The 25,000-nt window shown below is 38.7% G+C and overlaps 1 protein-coding gene across 4 annotated transcripts; it reads right to left on the bottom strand.

Moving 5' to 3' along the window:
* Positions 1 to 2,302: 2,302 nt before the first annotated feature.
* ARPP19 (cAMP regulated phosphoprotein 19) lies at positions 2,303 to 23,352 on the bottom strand. 4 transcript variants are annotated; one of them, XM_044232169.1, is made up of 4 exons: positions 23,268 to 23,329; positions 23,004 to 23,058; positions 10,398 to 10,520; positions 2,303 to 6,496 (listed from the first exon to the last, which is right to left on the bottom strand). In XM_044232169.1, the coding sequence occupies exons 2-4, from the start codon at positions 23,046 to 23,048 to the stop codon at positions 6,326 to 6,328; spliced, it is 339 nt and encodes a 112-aa protein (XP_044088104.1). In that variant the 5' UTR covers positions 23,049 to 23,058; positions 23,268 to 23,329; the 3' UTR covers positions 2,303 to 6,325. The 4 variants fall into 4 exon arrangements, with proteins under 4 accessions (XP_044088104.1, XP_044088107.1, XP_044088105.1 ...); XM_044232172.1 differs by lacking the exon at positions 23,004 to 23,058 and having other exon boundaries at positions 23,268 to 23,352; XM_044232170.1 differs by lacking the exon at positions 23,268 to 23,329 and having other exon boundaries at positions 23,004 to 23,177.
* Positions 23,353 to 25,000: the final 1,648 nt, after the last annotated feature.

Genomic DNA, 25,000 nt, shown 5'->3' with positions numbered 1-25,000 from the left:
TTCCCTGCTGACCAGGGTTGGATCATTACCTGAGCGAAAGGTACTCAACCAACTGAACCAGCCAGGTATCCCATAAATAAATCTTAAAAAAGAAAAAAAAAAAAGTACAGTTAATTAGTAGTTGTATTTTGGCGTCAAAAGTTTTATTTGTGGATTTTCTACTGTGCAGGGGGTTGGGCACCTTAATCCCTGCATTATTCAAGGGTCAATTTCACATCTGTAGAGAAAGATGTTTCACTGGAAACATTAGCTTGTATGCAAGTTTACAGTAATGAGTCTACAATACACTAATTAGCCTGCTGTGGTAATAGGGCAGTAAAGAGCCTTGGATATCACATGGAGAATGCCGGCAAGGTTCTGATCTCAAGCCAAGAGCAGAGAAGCAGTGAACACCTACCTAATCCATCCTTGCTATGGAAAATCCGTATACCAATTTCAGTGATGTGAAGGCTTATAACAGCAAGTTCTTTGACACTTCCTTATTCAGAGAACAAAGTATAAAGATCTACCTCAATGAAGGAAAGGCTAGGCACAGCTGAAACTGTCTTTTCCCTGCATCCATGTCCTTAATCTGGTTTCCCAATTACATGTCCAACCCAATATGCCATTTCATTGTATTCATTCAATAAGCATTTGAGTATGTATAAACTGCTAGGAATACAGTAACTAATTAGACCTCCCTATAAGGAAGTTAAAAGTTGAACCAAGATCAGAATGAGTAAAGAGTCAACCAAGCTATAAATCAGGGGAATGTCTAATGGAAAAGAAATATATCAAATACAGGCAGAATTAAGTTTGGAACATTTTTTTTTTTTAAGATTTTATTTATTTATTTGACAGAGAGAAATCACAAGTAGATGGAGAGGCAGGCAGAGAGAGAGAGAGGGAAGCAGGCTCCCTGCTGAGCAGAGAGCCCGACGCGGGACCCGATCCCAGGACCCTGAGATCATGACCCGAGCCGAAGGCAGCGGCTCAACCCACTGAGCCACCAAGGCTGTTGAAAGAATGGGAGCAGGGGAGCCCCTGGGTGGCTCAGTGGGTTAAGCCTCTGCCTTTGGCTTAGGTCATGGTGTCAGGTCCTGGGATGGAGTGGGCATCAAGCTCTCTGCTCAGCAGGGAGCCTACTTTCCCCTCTCTCTCTGCCTGCCTCTCTCCCTACTTGTGATCTCTGTCAAATAAGATCTTTAAAAAAAAAAAAAAAAAAAAAGAATGGAAGCAGGGAGATGTGGGGGATGGAAAGGAGCACAACATGGACAGATAATAGGAGTGGAAAATGGTGTGTTAGGAACCACAGTCAAGTGTCCAGCTAAGAAATATTAGTGGCTTGGGGGCGCCTGGGTGGCTCAATGGGTTAGGCCGCTGCCTTCGGCTCAGGTCATGATCTCAGGGTCCTGGGATCGAGTCCCGCATCGGGCTCTCTGCTCTGCAGGGAGCCTGCTTCCTCCTCTCTCTCTCTCTCTGCCTGCCTCTCTGCCTACTTGTGATCTCTCTCTGTCAAATAAATAAATAAATAAAATCTTAAAAAAAAAAAATATTAGTGGCTTGGGGAATGGGGCCAGCAATGGGAGAGATCAACAAATTCAGTATATTTTGGTGGCTGTTGGTCACTGCCTTTAAGGAATCAAGTACAACTCCAAGGTTGGTTTGAGTATCTGAGTGGGTAAATGCATGGTGGTCTATCATTTACTGAATTAAAGGCTGGGAAGAAAGGACAATGTTAAGGAGAAAAATCAAGAGTTCCTTCCTTCACATGGCTATACTCTCCAACGAAACTTCATCAGTCCACATTTTCCCAAGTCCTTGCTTATTTGAAAATAAGAATCCTTCTACTAGAACGCTATCTCCCTTGCCTGCCACCACGCCCTCAGCAACCCACCTCTCAAAAGTCCTTCCTCTACCACTCATCCCACTTATCCCCTAAATTGAATAATTCATTCCTTTAGACTTACTGGAACTTTATTTCTGTCTCTCATAAGGAATGTAACACTTTCTACCTTGCACTAAGTGTTATATAATTTCTCAGAATGTAAGCTCCTTGTCTCACCCATCTATTTCTGACATATGGTACTAGAGTGCTTTATAAATGAGATGAAGACTCAAAATATGCAAACATTTAATGTTACCTTAATCACAAAGCCTTTACAAATATAAGATTGCTAGGATCTCATTGGCATACATGAAGTTAAAACAAAAGACTGAACAGAAAATTCTTTTTGCGTATAGTAATAACTGAAACCTAACGGTATCAACTTCAGAAAATATTCTGAAAAACGTTAAATTTAAATAAGACAAAAACTGCAAATTAAGTGAATAGAAATTAAGTAGATCAATTTATTTTTTTGTATATTTCACAAGTATAATTTTGGAAGGGCTATTTGACAAATTTCAGCATTAACTGCCAACTCGATAGACATGTTCAACAAAAGCATTTATTCTTGGCCCTTTAATATAGGCATAGTGTTCTATTGCATCACAAATGAGAGATGCAGAAACAGATCTGAGGGCTTATTAAAGAAATTAGGTGTTTTTCCCAAATGTTATTTGGTTGATAGTAACATAATACAAACATACATGAATGGTTTCATGACTACCAGCAATTTGCAAAATAAAACCCATTAAGTCTACCTACTTCAAAGGCCAAAACTAGTAAAACAGTATTAAAGTTGGTGTTCTTAAATCCTTAGATTAACAATCAGAATGAGGTTTCTTTGATCCCAATTTTATAAGGTGTGGTGGGGAGTCAGGGGAAGAAAGGATATGGGTGGGTGAGTGAGGGTGGGGGAATGGCAGTGCATGCTGGGTTGCAGAGTTGGGACAGTGGCTCAATTTAGTTATCCAGACTATGATAGTGTTTTAGCAAATCCTAAATGTGGCATACTGAGAAGGATATTCAAGGCTGATAATTCATCAGCCCTAAACATCATTTAATGAATGCCACCTGGAGGCTTAAGAAGCAAGCAAGGATGGGGTGGGTGAAGTACAATGAGGTGAAAAAGGAAAATGAAAAGTACAAGAAATGTGTTTGAATGCTGGGGAGTGTGAAAAGGCCACCAGAAAAACTTACTTTTGGTTGCCACTCAGGTGTACTCTTCCTATAGGCTACCTGCCCCTGGATCACCAAACACCAAATTTGCAGCACAATTTAAGTAGAGATTACATTTCAGCTTTGCTAAAACGTCACTGATTCGGATTGAGAAAGAATACACAGCTGATTTAGTAAGAAGTATCCATAAATATTTAGAGGTATGGTTTTGTTACATCAAGTAAAAAGCAACTAATTCCAACTCTTAAAGTAAAAACTAACAGAAAGGCCTTACCCGGCCTGCCTTGATGAATAGTGGACTTATTTTTAGGTGAGCAGCACATGAGTATTGAATTAACTTGTAAATAGACTACAAACATCCTGCTGCCAGTTCATCAAAACAATCCAATAATTCTTACTGCCCCAACATGCCAAGAACTGTAATTGTTTTAGTCAGATGTAGCCTTCAAAAATGAAATGTTTCTCAAAATGCTCTACCAATGTAGGAGCTACTGAACATCAAACAGGTAATTTATTTCAGACTTTAGCCAATTTTCATGAAATACTTGTCACCCTGAACTTCAGTTCACTCTGACATTCATTTATAATAAACAAGACAATTAAAATTAGCCATTTTTCAAATCACAACTCTCAAATTAGAGAAATGAAGAATTAAACTCATCTAGTCAACATCTTCATTCAAGCAATGGTGAAACAGTGCAAAATTATGTCTTCAATAAACTGAGACTTGAGAACAAAAATAACAAAACAAAACATAAAACAAAAAATAGAAAAATTAAAAACCTCTGTATCCCAAGCACCAATAATGGAGGCTAAGCAATTATACCTAAAAATTCTTATTGACAGGTCTCTCCCTAATGGAAAATCCTGAGATTTTAAGCACTGTGACTTTACAGAAGGCAGGTTGGTTTAATGAGGAAACTTACTTTTAATAAAAAGACAATCAACAGTTATTTTATTTTGGGCACTTACTCAGTATTTCACAGATCCTCAACAAGTTTTGAGGTAGGTTAAATATCAGCATTGTATTTTACAAATAAAACTTAAAGGTTCTATCCCTTGTTGTAAACTACAGCAGGAGTCCTAGCATGGTCAAGAAAAACATGGTCTCTGTGATCTTTTAGATGAATCGTCTTTGATGTGTAAATTTAATGTTGACAGCTTGCAAATATTCACCAAAAGAAGACTAGACATTACAGAAATTCTACTTTGGGGTATTTCCTAATTCTTAAATGGATCCTATAATGATTATATATATTGTGGAATCATCTACTTGCTCCCATCACAAATATATTTATATATAACTGATCCTTAAAATTATAAACTAATACATTATTGATTTCATTGCTTTTCTGCCTTTTGGGGTGGATGAACAGGAAGATAATCAGTAAGCCTTACTCAGAGCACTAGGCAGCCTTTAAGTGCAGGTGCTATGTTCAAGGCACCATTTATAATGATTTGGGGTTACAGGAAAGCAGATGGAGCCAAGAACTAGAAAAGATGCCTGGATCAAACAAAAGGGGAGGCCCTGTGCAAGTCAAAGATAAAGAAAAAAATACTATCATCTCCAGTTACTGATCTTCACTGTCATGCTATAGCATTGTATCACCTATGGGAAGGGCTCTTAAAAGAGCAGTAAATGTATCCCACTAAAGTCTGTTAATTAAGATTCTTACTAACTAGATAAACCACAAGTAAAATTAAATTGATTATTAAAGTGACTCTATAGAAGTAAAATATCTAAATATTTTAGTATGAATATGTTCCACCTACCACATAAATGACTTTAAGTGTCACAAGTATAATTCACTTAGCTTGCTTAAAATTATTTACCAGAATTCAGCTCAGCCTGACATGGGTTCCTGGGCCAGTCTTCTCAAGTATTTGTTTCAGTATAAAGTTCCTTTTATTTAAACAAGTGTCAAATATTAGTAATAATACAGGATTAAGAGTGGTTAATTAACAACTGAGAAATTAGAAGAAAAACATCATTGTTATAAAATATAGCATTCAGCCGAGCAAATTTCAAGAGTGAGGATATATACCTATGCTTCTGAACAGACTAAACAGCACAGCCGAGCACAATTTGAGTCAAAGAAGCAAGGAAAAAAAGGAGGGAGGGGCCATAGGAGGCAGAATATCGAAGCCTTTTATTCTACTGTCCCCAAATTGACTGTGGAAGTAAAAAGTTTCTACATTAAAAAAGTTTATATAAATTACATGAATTGCAATTTTCATAAAAGTCAAAATGAAATGTTCTGCATAGGACAAAAGATATGCCTAAGCAACATATCGTATCTGCACAAGGCCACTGAATGTCATGGATATTAATAACAAATGAAAAAGCTTAAGTCTATGACAGACTAAGCAAAGATTCGTTTGGTATTCTATAAGCCCAAGATTGTAAACTACTCTTACTATATACAAAAGCTCTAATGACATACAGAGTTTTGTGTAGGAACTCTTGTGCTTCTGGTTGGCACATCATCTACTTTTTAATATGTGAAATTAATACAGACATTTGTGAGAGGTTGTGCAAAACTATTGTATTTACAAAAATGGCACAAAAGTGAATTCAACAGTCGATGCACATGCACACTTCATTCACATCTTCAACAAAGGATATTCTAACACTACAGAACTGAGTAAGAATACTAGCTTCAACAGCAGCTGTTAAGCACTAGAGTCACGTAAGTTACACCAGAATGGGCAAATATTGCCCAAGTAAAATTCTATTGTTAAAGCTGAAACAGGTTTAAGGCCATTCAAGTTCAAGCACAGAGAAACAAATCTTTCAAAACCCCATCTATATTTGTTTGAAGAATGTGACCTTCTTTCCAACTTGTGGTCTTAAACTTCTGTTTTACAAAATCCAAAAGGAAAATACAGAAGAAATCAATACAATAAAGGTTATATTAAATTAGAGTAACATACAAAGCTATAATTAAGATGAATTAAAGAAAGCCAAAAGATTACAATTGTAAAACTTGCTTGTTACTTGTTGAATCAGTCTATACTAGAAGTTAGGTAATATATACAATTATTTTCAAGTAGATTACTTTATGTTGCTCTAACATGTTCTCTTTATCAGTGCACTGTTAAAACTAATCAAAACTCTACACACGAATATTCCCTTACAATAGCAGCACACACTACCGCTACCTGCAAAGCTGTCATTCTCAAATGACTTAGTGAATGAAAGGAAATAAAAAGCAGAGAAGAATTAACATATTAAGGAGAAATAATGGGAATTAGAAGATTCATGCAGTTCAGCTCTTTTAATCAGCCAGCCAGCTTGCTAGCAACAAGGGATGGTTTCCGTTGAGGAAGGTCCTGTGGAGTGGGAATGTGGTCACCAGTGACCTCTGTCTTATCCGGAGCTGCAGTAGGAAGCTGCTTGTTCTTCATTTTTGCTTTAGCCATGTTGTAATCCCCAGAATCAAAATATTTTTGCTACAAGAAAAAAAAAAAAATTGAGACTGGATTTAAAACTTACATATGCAATCACACTGATTTAACATGTAGATAAAATAAGTTAATCTAAAAAAATTTAAACAACATCAATATAGATGAAATAGGGGCGCCTGGGTGGCTCAGTGGGTTAATCCTCTGCTTTCTGCTCAGGTCATGATCTCGGGGTCCTGGGATCGAGCCCCGCATCAGGCTCTCTGCTCGGCGGGGGGCCTGCTTCCTCCTCTCTGCCTCCTCTCTGCCTGTGTCTCTGCCTACTTGTGATTTCTGTCTGTCAAATAAATAAAATCTTTATATATATATATATATATATATATATATATATATATAGATGAAATAGCAAAGCTTTCTTGTACTAGCAGAAAAATCAGACTGAAATTCTTGCTTAAATTATTTTGAAAATAAAAACACTTAATCACCAACTAGCATTTAGAACGAGCCACACACTTTCAATTAACCTTGTATTATTAAAACCATTAGAGGGACGTCTGGGTGGCTCAGGTCATGATCCCAGCGTCCTGGGATCGAGTCCCACATCGGGCTCCTTGCTCGGCAGGGAGCCTGCTTCTCCCTCTGCCTCTGCCTGCCATTCTGTCTGCCTGTGCTTGCTCTCTTGCCCTCTCTCTCTCTGATAAATAAATAAAATCTTAAAAAAAAAAAATTAGAGTTCCTGATATCTAGGATGAACATTTCTGCAAGGATTTAAAATCAGTTATTTGAATTAGAGCAGTTCACTAAAATCAAAAGCAAGGTTAAAATATAAATGTTCGGGGGGCACCTGGGTGGCTTGGTGGGTTAAAGCCTCTGCTTTCAGCTCAGGTCACGGTCCCAGAGTCCTGGGATGGAGCCCCATGTTGGGCTCTCTGCTCAGCGGGGAGCCTGCTTCCTCCTCTCTCCTGCCTGCCTCTCTGCCTACTTGTGATCTCTGTCAAATAAATAAATAAAATCTTTAAAAAAAAATAAATGCTAGGGTAACAGAGGAAACCAGTATCTGTGATCCAGATATCTTTAAAACAAACAAACAAAAACCCTTTTAAAAAAGTGAGAAATGATATAGCTGAATGTAAGACTTCATTTCCCAGGGGTGGCTGGGTGGCTCAGTGGGTTAAAGCCTCTGCCTTCAGCCCAGATCATGATCCCAGGGTCCTGGGATTGAGCCCCACACATCAGGCTCTCTGCTCAGTGGGGAGTTGGCTTCCTCCTCTCTCCTGCCTGCCTCCCTGCCTACTTGAGATCTCTGTCTGTCAAATAAATAAATTAAACCTTAAAAAAAAAAAAAAAAAAAGACTTCATTTCCCTAATATAAAAGTGCTTATTCATTGACATTTGGTATAATGCAAAATCATTCAAGAGTTCCCTTCTCAAATTCTATATAATTATTTCTTGATTCAAGCAGCATTTTCTCTTTCCCAACTATTTATAATACCGACTACAAGATACAATGTTTATGAATTTTAACTTGAAGATTCTTAAAAAGCCATAAATAGTTGAAACTAGAGAAAAATTACAAAGACAACAGCCCAAATGCTGGAAAAAAGCTTGTTAGCATAAATTATGCTAGAGATCAGCTAAGGAAAAAAGTTTCCTAAACACTTAGTAATCAAATCTAATTAATAATTTAAGAGATGATTACATAATTTATTTCATAACTAAAACCACAGCAGTCAACCATTTCAAAATTAGAATTGATATAAATACATTCCATGCAGCTATATTCGTAATGAACATGTTTCTCATTCTGCTTTTCTATTTATTCCCTACATTACACTAGCTTTGTAATAATGCTTTTATTTTTTAAAAAGATTTTATTTATTTGAGACAGAGAACATGAGCAGGGAAGAGAGGGAGAAGCAGACTCCCCACTGAGCAGGAAGCTTGACGAGGTACTCAATCCTAGGACCCCAGGACTATGACCTGAGCCAGAAGACAGCCGCTTAACTGACTGAACCACCCAGGTGCCCCTTACAGGTTTTATGTCTTTATATATTTGGTTTAATTCCTACCTTCCACCCTAGTATTTCAAAGATGTGAACATATTCTTTCATATTCTTTCATATAAAACAAAAAAAATTCTGTATTTAATCACTTTCAAAAATATGTTTTTATTTACTTATTTTAAATTTTGTTAGAATTTTTATTAGGTGAGATTTATTTATTTATTTATTTGGTAACCTCTACCCCCAACATGGGGCTGGAACTCAAGACCTGGAGATCAAGAGTCATGTTCTACTGACTGAGCCAGCCAGGTGCCACACTACCATACTCCCTTGGTATAAAGAAAAAGAGTATATGATTTCACTTAAATGTGGAATCTAAAAGCATTAAAATCATAGAAATGGCAGAATGTGGTTGCCAGGGGCTAAGGGGTGGGGGAAATAGGGAGATACTGGTTAGAAGGCACAAATGTTTCAATTATAAGATGAGTAAGTTCCAGGGATCTAATGTACAGTAAGTTAACAATACTGAATTGTATACCTGACAATTGCTATGAAGAGTAAAGCTTAATGTTTTCACCATAACAACAAAATGGTAATTATGTGAGGTAAGGGAGTGTTAACTAACCTCAGTGGTAAGCATTTCATAACATGTATGTGTATCGAATCATCACGGTGTACATCTTAAACTTACACAATGTTTTATATCAACAGCATCTCAATAAAGCTGGAAAAAAATATCCTTTTGCAATTTGATTTAAGAAAATAATCCATATATAACTACAGCCAATACCTATACAAATAAACATACAAGTACATATGGACATGTGTTTTTAACCAAACAGCAGATACCAGTATGTTCAAGGTATTTATTAAAGGAAAAACATGATTTGACCCTTGATTCAATTAATAAATTCCTTCATCTTTCCCTCTTCTCTGTGTGGTAAAGCATTTATTTTATTTTATTTTATTTTAAAGATTTTATTTATTCATTCGAGAGCAAGAGAGACAGAGAGCGCACACAAGCAGGCGGAAATCTGCTTGTGCATCTGACTGCAAATGAATGCAGCATCTGACTAAGAAATCAAGCAAAGGGAGAGGGAGCTGGCTCCCTGCTGAGCTAGCCAGAAGCCCCAGCTGAGGCTCGATCTCAGGACCCGGAGATCATGACCTGACCCTAAGGCAGACGCTTAACTGTCTGAGCCACCTGGGTGTCCCCCTGTGTGGTAAATCATGAGTCCTTTAATTTTTTACGAAGTGGTTAGAAAAGAAAACCTAAGGAATGAACAAGTAGCATTATCTCAATTCAGATCTTATTACTAAGCAATAATGGTTTCTACCACACAAAGAATTGCTAAGATTTTGAAAAATGTTTTCATTAATATGAACTATTAAAATTACTATGTATAAATTGAATTAGAGTAACTCTGTAAAAATGTATTATGTAAAGGGAATAATAAGCTCTGCTTTTATAAAAGCCACCATTTCATCCAAATAAAAAATATTTTCAGTCTGCAGGTAAAAGTTAAAAAAAAATATGAGCAGGGGATCTATGCCAGCTTTTGGAAAGAAGGGGGAAAGGATATATATATACACACACACACATGTGGGCAAGTTTCAACCATTAACTACAACATTTTCTTTCTTACAAAGATTAAACTATTAACATTAAACATTAACATACTAAATCTAGGTGGTGGGTCCATGGGTTCTGCTATATTATCTATACCTTCTACATGCTTGGAACAGTTTAAAGTGATGAGCTGTTCATTTTTATCATACATATTTATACAATGAACAATATAAAATATTGGAAAAATTATGTATCTCTCTATATAGCTATATCTGGTAAGGTACAGCGTTATATATACACAGACACACATTTCACAACTGCAATTACACTGAGTTCATAGGGTTTAAGCATTTGAAGATTATACATGAGAACTTACCCCTTTCTGTAATCGTTTCCTTAAGAAATCTGAACCTCCAGGCTTTTGTCCCAGATGAGGATACCTTGCTTTTAATTTTGCTTCTTCAGCTTTCTCTGGACTAGTCACTTTATCTTCCATTTCCTGAAATAATTTAAAATAAATTACTTGTCTATTATAATCCACTTATTTAAAATAATTCACCTTTTAATATCTGGATCCTGACGTTAGTTGTCGAGTGCCAAATAATGCAGCATCTGACTAAGAAATCAAGCACAGAAGCTTTTAAAACATCTCTGTCTTGTTTTTCAAATGATCCATGTGATAGCTCTATTATAGCTGTGATGCATGTGTACACCCCACACACTGGATAAAAATATCAAGATAACTCAGCTCTGAAGTCTTGCTTGCCATTACTTTCCAGTCATGTATAATACATTTATAGTTAGTCACCTTCCATGGAACTCATCAGCTCCTTGCCTATATTTAGAGAACCATCTTAATACTGTTCAAATTAAAAAAAAAAAAAAAAAAAAAGCGCTGATCTCCTGTTAATCCAAGTTCATGTATGACCGGAAGCTCTGAGATTCTTTGACAGAATTAACAACAGCTTACTTACCAGCAGATTTTCCCTAACTCAATATAGAAGACCTTGGTACTTTTATTTTATTTTTTTTTTAAAGATTTTATTTCTCTTACGTAATCTCTACACCTAACACAGGGCTCAAGCTCACAACCCTGAGATCAAGAGTCACTTGCTCCACCAACTGAGCCAGGCACCCAGTCTTGTATTTTTAAAGAAAAACATCTTCGTCAGGATCCCAGTCGATTGAGTGGCTGCCTTTGACTCAGGTCATGATCCCAGGATCCTGGGATCAAGTCCCACATTGGGCTCCTTTTCACCAGGGAGCCTGCTTCTCTCTCTGCCTCTGCCTGCTTGTGCACTTTCTCACTCTCTGACAGATAAATAAATAAAATCCTTAAAAAAAAAAAAGTATTTGTCAACCTTCATATCAGTGTATTCCCTAAATTTCCATATTTAATGACAAATACCGCTTATGCCAAATGTCCCATTCTTTAATGTATCAAAATGTGCTTTCTGACAAAATGACTGTCAGTATTTTAAGACTATTCAATTTTTCCTTTAAAAGATCTTATATATTTGAGAGCGAGTGAGCGAGGAGTGGTAAGAGGCAAAGAACAAGTGGTAAGAGGCAAAGGCCCACTTAACAGAGAGCCTGACACAGGGCCAGTCCTAGGACTGAGATTATGACCTGAGCTGAAGTCAGGCACTTAACCAACTGAGCCACCCAGATGCTTTTTTTAAAAAAGATTTTATTTATTTATTGGTCAGAGTGAGCACAGGCAGACAGAGTGGCAGGCAGGGGCAGAAGGAGAAGCAGGCTCCCTGCGAAGCAAGGAGCCCAATGTGGGACTCGATCCCAGGACGCTGGGATCATGACCTGAGCCGAATGCAGCAGCTCCACCAACTTTTCCACCCAGGTGCCCCAATTTTTTTTTTTTTTTTAAATAAGCTCTACAACCAACATGGGGCTCAAACTCTTACTCCAAGATTAAGAGTTGCATGCTCTTCCAACTGAACCAGCCAGGTGCCTCTAAGCCTATCACTTTTTTTTTTTGAAAAGCATAAAATTTACTTAATACAAACTTTACGCCATACAAGAGGCTTGATAAGGATGAAGACCAAAGATATGGTTAAACCTGATTTTTATATTAGGTTTAATCAAAAGTAGAGAGAAAATGAAAAACAACAACAGGACAAAAATGAATATGAGATGAAAGTGGTAAATGGAAGAAAACACCAAGGCTTATTTGTTTAGTCCTTTCAGTGTCCCTCTATCTCGGATTATAGGGGAAGGCACCTCTCATTTGAGGATCTTCTGACCCGCCTCAGGGGAAGGTCAAGAAGTCCTTCCTGCACATACCACTTCTCAAATTCCTTTAGCTTATAATATCCAAAATCATAAGCTGCCATATTTTGGGGTAGCATGTCCTAAACCCTGTCATTCCTCCAACTGAAACTTTCCCAAGAAGTTTCACAGTTCAAAAACTGAGTTGGTAGATTATCCCATAACCCACTGAATCTGTCTCAGTCCTGGGAATAAGTCAGTCCTTTCAAAGTCATGTCTTATTTCAGGACATGGTGGTATAACTCCTACATTAGGTCTCTATACAGTATGATTGCTCATACCACTGGCATTTAAGAAGGGACTTCTTTCTTGCATTGACTTTTGTCAGTTTTCCCAAGATCCCATCTATATATAGACTCTGGAGTGACTGCAGTGTCCTAACCATCCCTTTATGGTCAAAAGAAACTATTTGTCAAGTTGAAAAAGGTCCTGTCTCTTCCCCTTATTCTTTCTCCTCTTCTCAACTCCTCTACAAATGTATCTGGTACCCTTCCAAATGTATCTGGTACCCGCCTGCAGATTAGGGCAGCAGGGACCGAAAGGAGGAAATCACTCAAGCCTACGGACTTTTTTTTTTTTTTTAAGATTTTATTTATTTATTTGAAAGATATCACAAGTAGGCAGAGAGGCATATAGAGAGAGATTGGAGGAAGCAGGCTCCCCGTGGAGCAGAGAGCCCGATGTGGGGCTCAATCCCAGAACCCTGGGATCATGACCTGAGCTGAAAGCAGAGGCTTTAAACCCACTGAGCCACCCAGGTGCCCCAAGCCTACTGACTTCTAACACCAGTTTTGATACAGTCTACTTTCTTCCCAAGAGCCGTATTTTATAGGGGAACAGTGTTTATCACTTTATGGTAAGTACAGAAGAAGAATGAATCAAGAAAAACAAAGTTTCCCTGACAGACAATGCTGGGCAATGACAAAATGCACCTTCCAGCTAATGGACTCATTTCTGCATACCAGCTAGGCAAAATCACGTACCTCTGCATATCTCAATTTTTCCAGGTTATTTATGAATGTCAAAAATGAATGGTTATCCATAAATGCCAAGCCTCCTGTTCCTGTAAAGCCAGCAAATCATTTATGCCCAAAATGACTTATGATTTTTGGATGCATTTTCCTTAAAATTATATTCATACATGCTTTATAATCAGCTCTGTTCAGCTTATACGTCATCAATATTTCCTTCATCTTGACTAGCTTCCTCATGTGTTAGTACATCTTCTCATTTTCAGTCTTGCAGTATTTTGAGATTAAAGCTGCTGCTACTGTCAAACATACTTTTTCTATGGGGCTTCCTTTGTATGTATGCTCCCTTTGGCTCCAAGTATCCTACCTTCCTTATATGCCACAGTTTCATGCATCTATTTAAATTTTCAGTCTCTTTAAATGGTCACATCACTCACTTGATATACATAAAATTCAACTACGTGTGTTCAGCCAAAGACAGAGACTCTAAATAGTATCAGTTATTCTGCCAGTCATTCCATTCAAGAAGAGTATGCCCCAGAGAGAGCTCAAGTGTAAGGTGTGTGATGCAAACCGCCTATTCCCATGATCTCAATCCTGGGTTCCTTTCAGAATTTAAGAATTTCAGAATCAATGTTTTGTTTATCACTCTAGTATTTTAAAACTCAGCCCCTAGAATACAAGTCTACCACCTAGGCTGTCAATTAACAGAAGGATCGGCCCAGACACCTGTTCAACCACTAGATTAAAAAAGTGACTACTCATCCTATTGAGAACTGATGGAACTGTCTCCACTATGATTATGACTTCATTGGGTTTTTTCAAGGGTGATTTTAGTTATATGGGATTCTTGCCTTACTAACTTTAGAATCTAACCACTATATAAGGTAGGACTATACTGTATTCATCACAAAAGCTAAAGAAATAATATAAATTTAAGGTTACCAGTTTAGTGCAGGAAGATGGGCTGGAGTTTCTCTTCAGTGGCTCAGCCATCACTGCAGGCATCTCCTATAGGTGCAGCTGTACTGACAATGGTGCTACTTAGGGGAACTGGGAGAAAGAACCTATTCTTGGGTTCCCCTATACAGTCATTTTTTAAACTGGTTAGCATTAAATGTGATGTTAGTTGAAAAGGACATAACTTGATCATAGCCTTTGAGTCCTCACACATTCCGATTAAAGGGTTTTAACAGAGTCCTCTACATTTCCACTAAAACCATCTAGCTTTCTTGGGCTCTCCACTTCCTTCATTTGAGCTGAATTATCAGTTCTCTATTTGTAAGAGAAATTCTGTAAAGTTTCTGGTATAGAGGTAGCAACTTTCTCTAATTTCTAGTGTTTCTGCAGATTTCCCTCACAGGAGAGGGCAAGAAAGTTGTACACAATATAACACTGTACCTGGCATTCCCTTATTTTCTAAGTAAGGAATACATTCACATATATATTTATACAGTATTAAGCATGTTCAATTAAATCAAAATAGTTTACTATAAAACATGTTTTGGGCAAAAGCATCTACAGAAAAAAATACCATTTAGGTTTAGAATGGATTTATAGTATGTCCTAGATAAACAATTTTTTAACTTTCTTGCCAAATACATAGCACAAGTGTCTCAGAATTTCAGCTGCATTTAACACCAAAAGAGGGAAAAAATATGACCAAAGCTGCATTTTTAAAACACAGTCCATACCACAAAGACATCTAGGGTATTTTTCATGGATCACACAGAAACATTCTTAGCTTTTTGGAAATGTAGTTATGGGACCTTACTGATAAGGAAGCTGAAATGCTTGGGCCTTGTAGTATTAAGTGTAAATAATACATCAGGTAGCAGACTATGTCTATTGGCATTCAGCTCACACTTAACCTTTTTTTTTTTTTAAGATTTTATTTATTTACTTGACAGAGAGAGAGATCACAAGTAGGCAGAGAGGCCAGCAGAGAAAGGGAAGCAGGATCCCCGCTGAGCACAGAGCCCAATGCAGGGCATGATCCCAGGACCCTGAGATCACAACCTGAGCTGAAGGCAGACGATAAACCCAGTGAGCCACCCAGATGCCCCCACACTTACCCTTCTTTAAAACAATCCCTTAAATGACCAGTTAGAAGCTACATTACCCAGACTGAATTCCTATTAGGTTCTCCCAATGACACCTACACCTGATTAAAAGGCAGGGGAGAAAGAATTTACTCTTCCTGGTAATGGGCCACCAACAATGTGAAGATGAACAGTAGCCCAGGAGCTCCTGCAGAGGGACATCAAGCTGATAAATAGGTGCTGCTGAAGTTGCCACATGAGAGTATACATAGAAGATGCTGAGCTCAGAACAGTGCTCACTTGTGCAGTCAACAGCTTTCTGCAATTCCTCCCCTCCAGAAACATCATCTTCCCTCTTTATTCCTTCACCCTTCCTCTAATAATTTGTATCCTAATTCCCTACATCATATCCCTTTCTGTTTTAAATACCCAAAGTGGTTTTGATAGTATTACATAAAATAAGCAATTCATCCTTATGGTCATGTTATAAAATGCAAAAGGGCACATAGAATTTGGTGATTCCCTGTTTCTGGACATCCTTCACTTCCTAAACAATAATGAAAATAAATAAATGAAAAATAAATCTTGAAAAAGGCTAGAGACTTAGGAAGTAATAGCAAAAAAATTAGCGTACATTCATGTATACTGACAAGTCACTTTAATAACTTCCCCCCAACTCTGTGGAGATGTAATAGACACATTACCTTATCAAATTTAAATGTCTTAATATATGAGGTTAAAAACAAAACAAAAGGGGAGCCTGGCTGCCTCAGTTGGTATAGAATGTGACTGTTGATCTGAGGATTGTGGGTTCAAGCCCCATGATGGGTGTAGAGATTACTTAAAAATAAAATCTTTTTAAAAAAGCCTCAAAATATATAAAGCACAATTTATAGTAACAACTGAAAGTCTATCAGCAGAGGAGATTTTAACATACCTTCCTCAGTAACTGACAGGTGAAAAAGAAAAAGCAGTCAAGATACCAGATTTTATTTCTGTACTCAACAGCTAGGAAATATGTATTCTTCTCAAGCACAAATGGAAAAACTGACAAAGTACTAGGCTATAAAGTCTAAACCGTTTTCATCCAGATCACCATCTATGACTATAGTTCATAAAATTAAAAGTCAATAATAAAAATATTTATATAGCCCTACTATTTGGAAATTAAAATACATCACTAAGGGGCACCTGGGTGGCTCAGTGGGTTAAGCCTCTGCCTTCGGCTCAGGTCATGATCCCAGGGTCCTGGGATGGAGCCCCACATCAGGCTCCCAGCTCAGCAGGAAGCAGGCTTCCCCCTCTCTGTCTGCCTCTCTGCCTACTTGTGATCTCTGTAAATAAATAAAATACTTAAAAAACATACATTACTAAAATAGCTTAACTCATTAAAACTGCAAAGTGTATAAACTTTAAAAAGCACATTAAAGAAGTAATTGATGGTTAAAAAATTAATGGGAACTAAAAAAACTACAGGGCACTCACTGATAATAAAAATTCTGTACTAACCAAACTTGTGGAGGATACAACAAAGGTCCCTAAAGGGCTTATATTGAAAGAAGAAAACGAAAATCCAATGAGCTATGTATCCAACTTTAGAAAACAAAGAAGGGAACCCAAACAGAATAGGAGAAAATAAAAGGCAGAAATAATGAGATTAAAAAAGAGATAAAATAGAGAGGATCAACAAAAGAGGAGAATGATAGGCTTAATCAAGAAATATTTTTAAAAATTCAAATGTTTTCAAAATTTTATCCTCCAAGAAACTTTCATGTCATACAGCAATTTTACTACTTTGTAGAACAGATGCTAGTATGTGAGCGGATTCGCTCACCTAAGTGGTTTCTATGCTGATAATACCTTTGGTGGGGAGAAGTGCAGAAGGACCATTAGATTTCTGGAACATTTACTCTAGCTACAAACCAGGAAACCAGAAACCCAGGATTATCATAACAACGATAGATGCTTATCATGTACCAAAAAATTACCTAAAAACAGTATTTCAAATGAGGGTTATCCTCAATAAGTACATAAATTTATCTTCACTGTATAAGCTATATCTAGCACACAGCCTAATATTTTTTTTTAAAGATTTTATTTATTTATTTGACAGAGAGAAATCACAAGTAGACGGAGAGGCAGGCAGAGAGAGAGAGAGGGAAGCAGGCTCCCTGCTGAGCGAGAGCCATATGCAGGACTCGATCCCAGGACCCTGAGATCATGACCCGAGCCGAAGGCAGCGGCTTAACCCACTGAGCCACCCAGGCACCCCCACACACAGCCTAATATTGTTAGGCACCTGAATTTTTGTGAACTAGTCTATTGAAATACATTAGATACCCTTTTTGTAAGTAGGCGGGGCATAAAGTATAAAAACATACAGAGAAAAGAACATTGAGTTAGGAATTATGTAGTCTGTCACAGACTGCTAATAAATCTGAATGATTGATACCACTTTATAGCCTTCAGCAGCGAAGTTACACAGCAAGATCAGCAATAAAAATCTGATCACTCTAAGCAAATTCTCTCTATGCTCAGCAGTATGTTCACTGATGTCCTGACTGATGAATAAATAGAAAAGATTAATGCAAGCCAACAAATCCTTTGGGATATTGCCAAGAAAGTATCAATACTGTTATCAACCTCTAGGGAAAAATACTGTGGTCCAATTAAGTCCTTGCTACTTGCACAGTGCCTGGCATTTAACAGGTGGTCAATAAAAACCTCTGAATAAAAAAAATAAAATAAAATAAAAACCTCTGAATGAACATAGTATACTCCAATTGTTTCAGTAAAGCTAAGAAACTTTGTAACACCTGACAGTTTCACCATCAGCTTATCTTTGAAACATTACATGTTATAGTAGCATAGGTTCAAGATTAAAAATCTAGTAACAGGGGCGCCTGGGTGGCTCAGTGGGTTAAGCCGCTGCCTTCGACTCAGGTCATGATCTCAGGGTCCTGGGATCGAATCCCGCATCGGGCTCTCTGCTCAGCAGGGAGCCTGCTTCCCTCTCTCTCTCTCTGCCTGCCTCTCCGTCTACTTGTGATTTCTCTGTCAAATAAATAAATAAAATCTTAAAAAAAAAAATCTAGTAACAGAGGCAAGCCTAAAACACTGCTGTATAGTACACTTGCTAAGATAGCAAAGAGATATGTTTTTAAACTTTTCTGAGGTTTACCTCTAGATTGCTAAGAATCAAGGGTTGCACACAAAGCAGACCAGCAGGTTGTAATTTAAAAATTAAAATTAAAAATATGAGTTTTGGGGGCACCTGGGTGGCTCAGTGGGTTAAAACCTCTGCTTTCCGCACAGGTCATGATCCCAGGGTCCTGGGATTGAGCCCCCGCATCAGGATTTCTGCTCCACAGGGAGCCTGCTTCCTCATCTCTCTCTCTGCCTGCCTCTCTGCCTATTTGTGATCTTTGTCTGTCAAATAAATAAATAAAATCTTAAAAAAAAAAAAAAGCCTCTGCCTTTAGCTTGGATCGTGATCTCAGGGTCCTGGGATCAAGCCCCACATCAGAGAGCCTGCTTCCCCCCCATCTCTCTGCCTGCCTCACTGCCTACTCGTGATCTCTCTCTGTTAAAAAAAAGAAAAAGAAAAAGAAAAAGAAAAAGTTTTTTAGTTTAGCTTGAGTTTTGTTGCTGTTTTTTTATTTTTTAAAGATTTTATTTTAACCAACTGAGCCACCCAGGTATCCAGCCAAGCATTATCTTTTAAACTGACAAAAGAAAAGGGGGTGCTTGAGTGGCTCAGTTGTTAAGCATCTGCCTTATGCTCAGGTCATGATCCCATGGTCCTGGGATCAAGTCCCACATGGGCTCCTTGCTTAGTAGGAGGCCTGCTTGTGTTCCCTCTCTCGTTGTCAAATAAATAAATAAATCTTAAGAAAGAAAGAAAGAAACTGACAAAATTATTTTAATTGAGAGCTCTACTTGAGTTAGCTTCCTCCAAGACATCTTACTAACTTAATTTGATGACTCTTGTAATAAAATCTCTAGAAAACCTGCTATTGAGATCTTTTATAAAAAACTTAAGGACCATAATATATAACATATATATATGTGTACACACACACACACACACATTCCTCTACTTTCATTCAGATTTCTTAAGTGGGTTTAAACAAAGGCTTTTATAGGACTATAGTCTATCCCTCCCCTTTTTAAATTGCAGTACAAACACTGTCATCTGTACTGATAAAGTACTTTGACAATGGTTTCAACTGAAAATTTCTGAGAAAATTCATTCAACCAACATTTTCTGAAAAATGAAATGAATGGAATGAATCAGGTAAGATAGATACTATGGAAGAAAAAATAAAGGAAGGTCCCTGCTTAAGACGCTCACAATGAAAACACAATTTACATGTTTTATGTCTCCACATGCCTCTTCTCACCATAGGACAAGAGCACACACCAGTTGACTGTGCTTAGTGTTATTCAAAGTGGAATTCACAGGTGACAGATCTAAGAGGTCTCCGCTAAATTTTTTTTTAATATTTTGTTTTCACTTCAGTGATAATCTAGAAGAAAAGATATATAATCTAGCATATCTGAATTGCCATCTTATATCTAAGTGCTATATGAGTTTCATCTGAGCTTTCATTTATGAGGAGACTAAGCAGTACTCTGTCCAAGATGAGAAAAGAACCGAGCTGAATTTAAAATGCAATGTTTGGGCACCTGGGTGGCTCAGTGGGTTAAGCCGCTGCCTTCAGCTCAGGTCATGATCTCAGGGTCCTGGGATCGAGTCCCACATAGGGCTCTCTGCTCAGCAGGGAGCCTGCTTCCTCCTCTCTCTCTCTGCCTGCCTCTCTGCCTACTTGTAATCTCTCTCTGTCAAATAAATAAATAAAATCTTTAAAAAAAAAAATAAAAATAAATAAATAAATAAATAAATAAAATGCAATGTTTTTCTAACCTGAGGGTTAAATGATCACACAGATTAGTCTTTAAAAAGGAGAACCAAGTAATCATATGACCAGGGGAGCATTAACTTGCCATACTCAAAGAGTTCCTGCACTTCAAGAATTGCTACCACAGGGGCGCCTGGGTGGCTCAGTGGGTTAAGCCGCTGCCTTCGGCTCAGGTCATGATCTCAGGGTCCTGGGATCGAATCCCGCATCGGGCTCTCTGCTCAGCAGGGAGCCTGCTTCCCTCTCTCTCTCTCTCTGCCTGCCTCTCTGTCTACTTGTGATTTCTCTCTGTCAAATAAATAAATAAAATCTTAAAAAAAAAAAAAAAAAAAAGAATTGCTACCACATTCTCAATACACTGGAAGTTTCCTGTCAGCAAAATACAATGCCATGATGAATTAATAATTTACACAAATTTTGTCTGTATTTAATTGTTTTAATTTTAAAAAGTTTTTAAAGTTATTTCTACGTCCAGTGTGGGGCTCCAACTCACGATCCCAAGATCAAAGGCTACATTCTCCACCAACTGAGTCTTTCAGGTGCCAACTTTAATTTTAAAGGAATGTTAAAGAGACAGATGTTTATACTTATTTTCATGTTTGTACATATTTAATTAATATCCCAATAAAAAAAACAGTGGTCTATACAGTTTTCTTCCCTTAACAAGGAGAACTCAGAGAAATAGTGAATTAGCTTTTAACTCCATAAGGCTCATCTCTTTATCTGAATTTTTCAGAGGCAATAGGCTAACATACCATAAAACTAAAAAAGTATTTTAGCTGAATACTTTGACTTTAATTGAAAGGTCAACTGGGTACCTAGAGAATAATCCAATTTTTTAGGTCATCTAACTATTCTTCCAAATAAAAGAAACAGGTGATTTGGCCCATATGAACACAGAAGTGACTCTGCACATTCTCCTCGTGTTTAGGGATGGTATCCATGCTACGGGCACTTAACATCTACAGCCAATTCCTAATTCAAGAAGAGACATTATATTACCCACACACTTTGGTAATGACAGCAGCCCTAAAATCAAAGGACTTGAACTAAATTTTTAATGTAGATATTCATGAAGAGAAAACATTCAAGACATGTTTAATACTGTCAGGGACAGAATATTAGGCTGTTCCAAGTAAAAGCATTTACACTGTAGAAATCAACACTTTACACTCTGGCAGCACATTAACAAATCTCGTAAAAGAAAAATTACACCGCACACTACTGTACATGAGAAGTCAAAACTGAGGTTGATTTCAGTGTTTCGAACAAGATAGCACAGACACAGTTTGTATTTTTTTTCTGAGTTCTGAAATCCCAACCAATTATGAACAGCACAATAAATATTTTTCAGTTAATAAATGACATTTCATGTTACAGTTAAGAATGTAATCTTTCAATTCTCTCTCTCTATATATATATATTTTGTGTGTGTGTGTGTGTGAAAGATATATATATATATTTTTGCCATGTTTTGTTAAGTGTAAAAAATTTCCAACATAATTTTCATTGGAATATTCCCGAACAACATCATAACTTGGCCTATTACTTATGGTATTATTTTCGTTTTAAAAAAACACTTACAATATAACAAAACTATCCAACTGAAGAAAAGTTAGTATGATTAAGAACATACTGCATGGGTTTAGAACACTAATACACTAAATCAAATTTCCAACCCGATTAGGATCATGGGTAGAAGAACATTAAGCAGAAGCCCTTACAAAGTCCAAGCATTAGGCCAAATCTATTTATGATAACGCCCTCTGATTTTTCAAGAAAAAGTGCTGGTAACTTTCCATAAACAATTTAAGAAACAAGATATCATGGGCCTTGCCAGTTGCAAGTACCTAGGAGGGTAGGGCAGCAGAAATAATGATGGTGGAAGAGGTTAAAAACTAGCATAGATAAAAGAGAAAGGCTTAATATTGATAATTGGAATTATACTGATTTGTGGCATCTTTTCCTTCAATACTGCAAGTGAGCTTACAAAACATTCCTGTTTCTACGAAAACCCAGACCAACCCAGTTGGTAAGAATCTTTTAAAATTCAAGCTTTTGATTTTCAATCCCGTGCCACATGCTGATCCCAGTGGCTCACATTTCTGCGCAGAGCCGGCGCCAAATCTTTGTTACTACCTCCTTTAAGCCTCACAACCACCACAGGAAGTACGATTATTCTTACTTTACCGATGAGGAGACTGAAAACTAAGAAGCTGAGCCACCGATCAAGGTTACACGGCCGACGAAGACTGGAACTGAAATGCCCGCCCGGGACTACCTCACCGCCCCAACAAGAGACGCCGCCTTAGGAGTTAAAAGCTTGCGGACAATACCAGCAAGTTGGAGAGTTAGTTCTCCCAGGGAGAAATAAAACTTCCTACGCAAAGTGAAGCTCACGGAGAAACTTGGGTTCCACGCCCAGAAACTGCTCGTCTGTGTAGTCGCGCCTAAGAAAAACCGCGATACACCGAGGCGCTAGGAGAGGCCGGCCTCAGCGAGGACGTGGCCAGTGTTCAAACTCCCACCACGCTGGCGCGGGCACCACAGCTCCCGCCGGCAGCCGACGTGGGAGAGAGCAGGGCCAGGCCGGCGCAGGAGCACCGGCTCCTCCCGCTCTCCGCTCCAGGCGCTCCGAGCCCACTCCGGACGCGCCTCCGGCACGCGGCGAGAGCAGGCCGCCCGGCAGGCCCGGGCCCCGGCAACCTCGCCTCGGGGCCTCCCGAGCCGCAGGCGCCGCTCTCAGTGCACACTCACTCACCTTCTGCTCCTCCGCGGAGGCTGCCTCAGGGACTTCCGCGGACATTCTGCTCCCTCTGCAACGAGACGCCGGGAGAAGATGCGATTTCCGGGTGGCCGAGGCCGCCCGGCCGCCGCACCGCCTCAGGCCCGCCCGCCCCCGCTCTCCGAGCGCCCGCGAAAATGGCCGGCGCCTTATGACGACACGGAGCCTCGCCGCGCTCAGCCCCCGGCGACTGCGGCCAGCCCAGGCCGGCCGCCCCTCCCGCGCCGCGCCCCTACCTACCTGACCCCTCTCCTCCGGCTCTGCGACACAGAAGCACTTCCTCTCTTCCTTCAAAGGTCGCGGCTCGCGCCTCACCTTACATCCGTCGGGCCCGATGCTTCTTGGGAATTGTAGTTTATAAGTGGAGCCACCACTCCCCACCCTTTTCGGCCTGTTCCAGGAGCTTTGTTATTTCTACTTTTCTGGACTCGCCCGCTCCGACTCTCTTACTCGCTCTCTGCACTGTAGCCATGCATATTTTCTTTTGGGCGCTCCAGAGCTCTTTGTTGCTTCCTTTAACAAGTCTCCCCGCTCCGCTTTGCCTACTTAACCATATTCATCGTTCACATCCCCCTTCTGCGTCATCGCCTCCGGCTTTTTTTTCCGAGCTCCTAACACGAGGTCAGGTCACATCTCTGTATAGCTCCCCAGCAACACACACTGTATCATTAGACATTAATTGTTATGATTACTCTATTGATGTCACCTTTCCTGCTCAGAGAAGCCGCATCAGGGCAGGGACCTCGTCCATGGTTGCGCATATTTTACTCCCAGAGCCCAGCATGTCCTAGATGTTCAATAAATATCTAATGAAGGAATTAAAATTCCATTTATTTGTCTACTCCCGGGAGTCCACTCCCACAATTTTACGAAAACCCCTGGCACCAAACTCATCCATGACTTTCTTAATTACCGTATCCGTTGACTTGAACTTTAATCCTCATTCTAATTGACATCTGAATAGCTACCGGCAATACTATACAGGGTCGTTCCTGTGAAGTGTCTCTGGGAAACCTGGAAATTAAGTTGCCGTCTAGGAGTTAAACTGGTAGACAGCAACAGATAATGAATGCAATTCTGCACGAGTTTGGAAACCATCAAAACGTTCAGCCAGAGTTTCTCCCACTCTGGGAGAATTGCACTGGGATTGCAACCAGAGAAACAAAATCTTATACTGCAGTCTTTTCGGAGAAAAGATGGAAGATGTTTGTCAGGCAAGCAAGTACTTAGAATACAAGAGTTCAAGAGGCCAGCTCTTTGAGGAAGATATCCTTTGAGAGTGTTTTGAGCTGGGCCAACTGAGAAACTTAAGATCAACTATTGGTTCTCTTTTCATAATTGCAAAGTAACTTACTGAAAATTTGCCTTTTTTTCCTACAGAGCTATAGGAAGAAAGGATAATGCACTAGTTAAGCTAAGTGAAACATCCAACAGTTGTATTTTCATTAATAAATTAGCATTCTGGAATATATCTTGTATTAAGGTACTTGTGAGCTTGAGTTAAAATCTGAGACCACTATATAAGAAAAATCAGTATGTGTGATCTTGGATAAAGAGATTCTCTTTCTGAAAGATAGTGACACACACATGAGGGCAAGTTTGAATTTCTGGGAGGCAGACTTTGGTCAATGGAAAATTTACAAAGGTCAGTGCCACATTGTGGAGACCTGAGAAGCCATCCTTCCCCAGGTATCACTCTTCGGCATCCTTAACCATGTACCTTAATGTTTAAAATCGCACTCTGATCAACAACGACCTCTAGGATACTTCTCTGGCCATTCCTTCTTAATCTCCTTTGTTGAGTCTCTACCTTTCTCTTAATTGGAGGATTCTAACAATTCTGTCTTTGGATCCCCTTCTTTTTGAAGTTTTACACTCTCCAGATCACTTCTGCTTCATAGCTTTAGGTGCTATCTATATATTCCAGGCCAGGGCTGTCCAATAGAACTTTCTATGATGGAAATAACTCTGTA

This window comes from Neovison vison, chromosome 13 (genome assembly GCF_020171115.1).
Source record: "Neovison vison isolate M4711 chromosome 13, ASM_NN_V1, whole genome shotgun sequence".
Classification (NCBI taxonomy): Eukaryota; Metazoa; Chordata; class Mammalia; order Carnivora; family Mustelidae; genus Neogale; species Neogale vison.
Note: the sequence above shows the minus strand (reverse complement) of the source record. Positions and strands in the feature narration are given on the sequence as shown.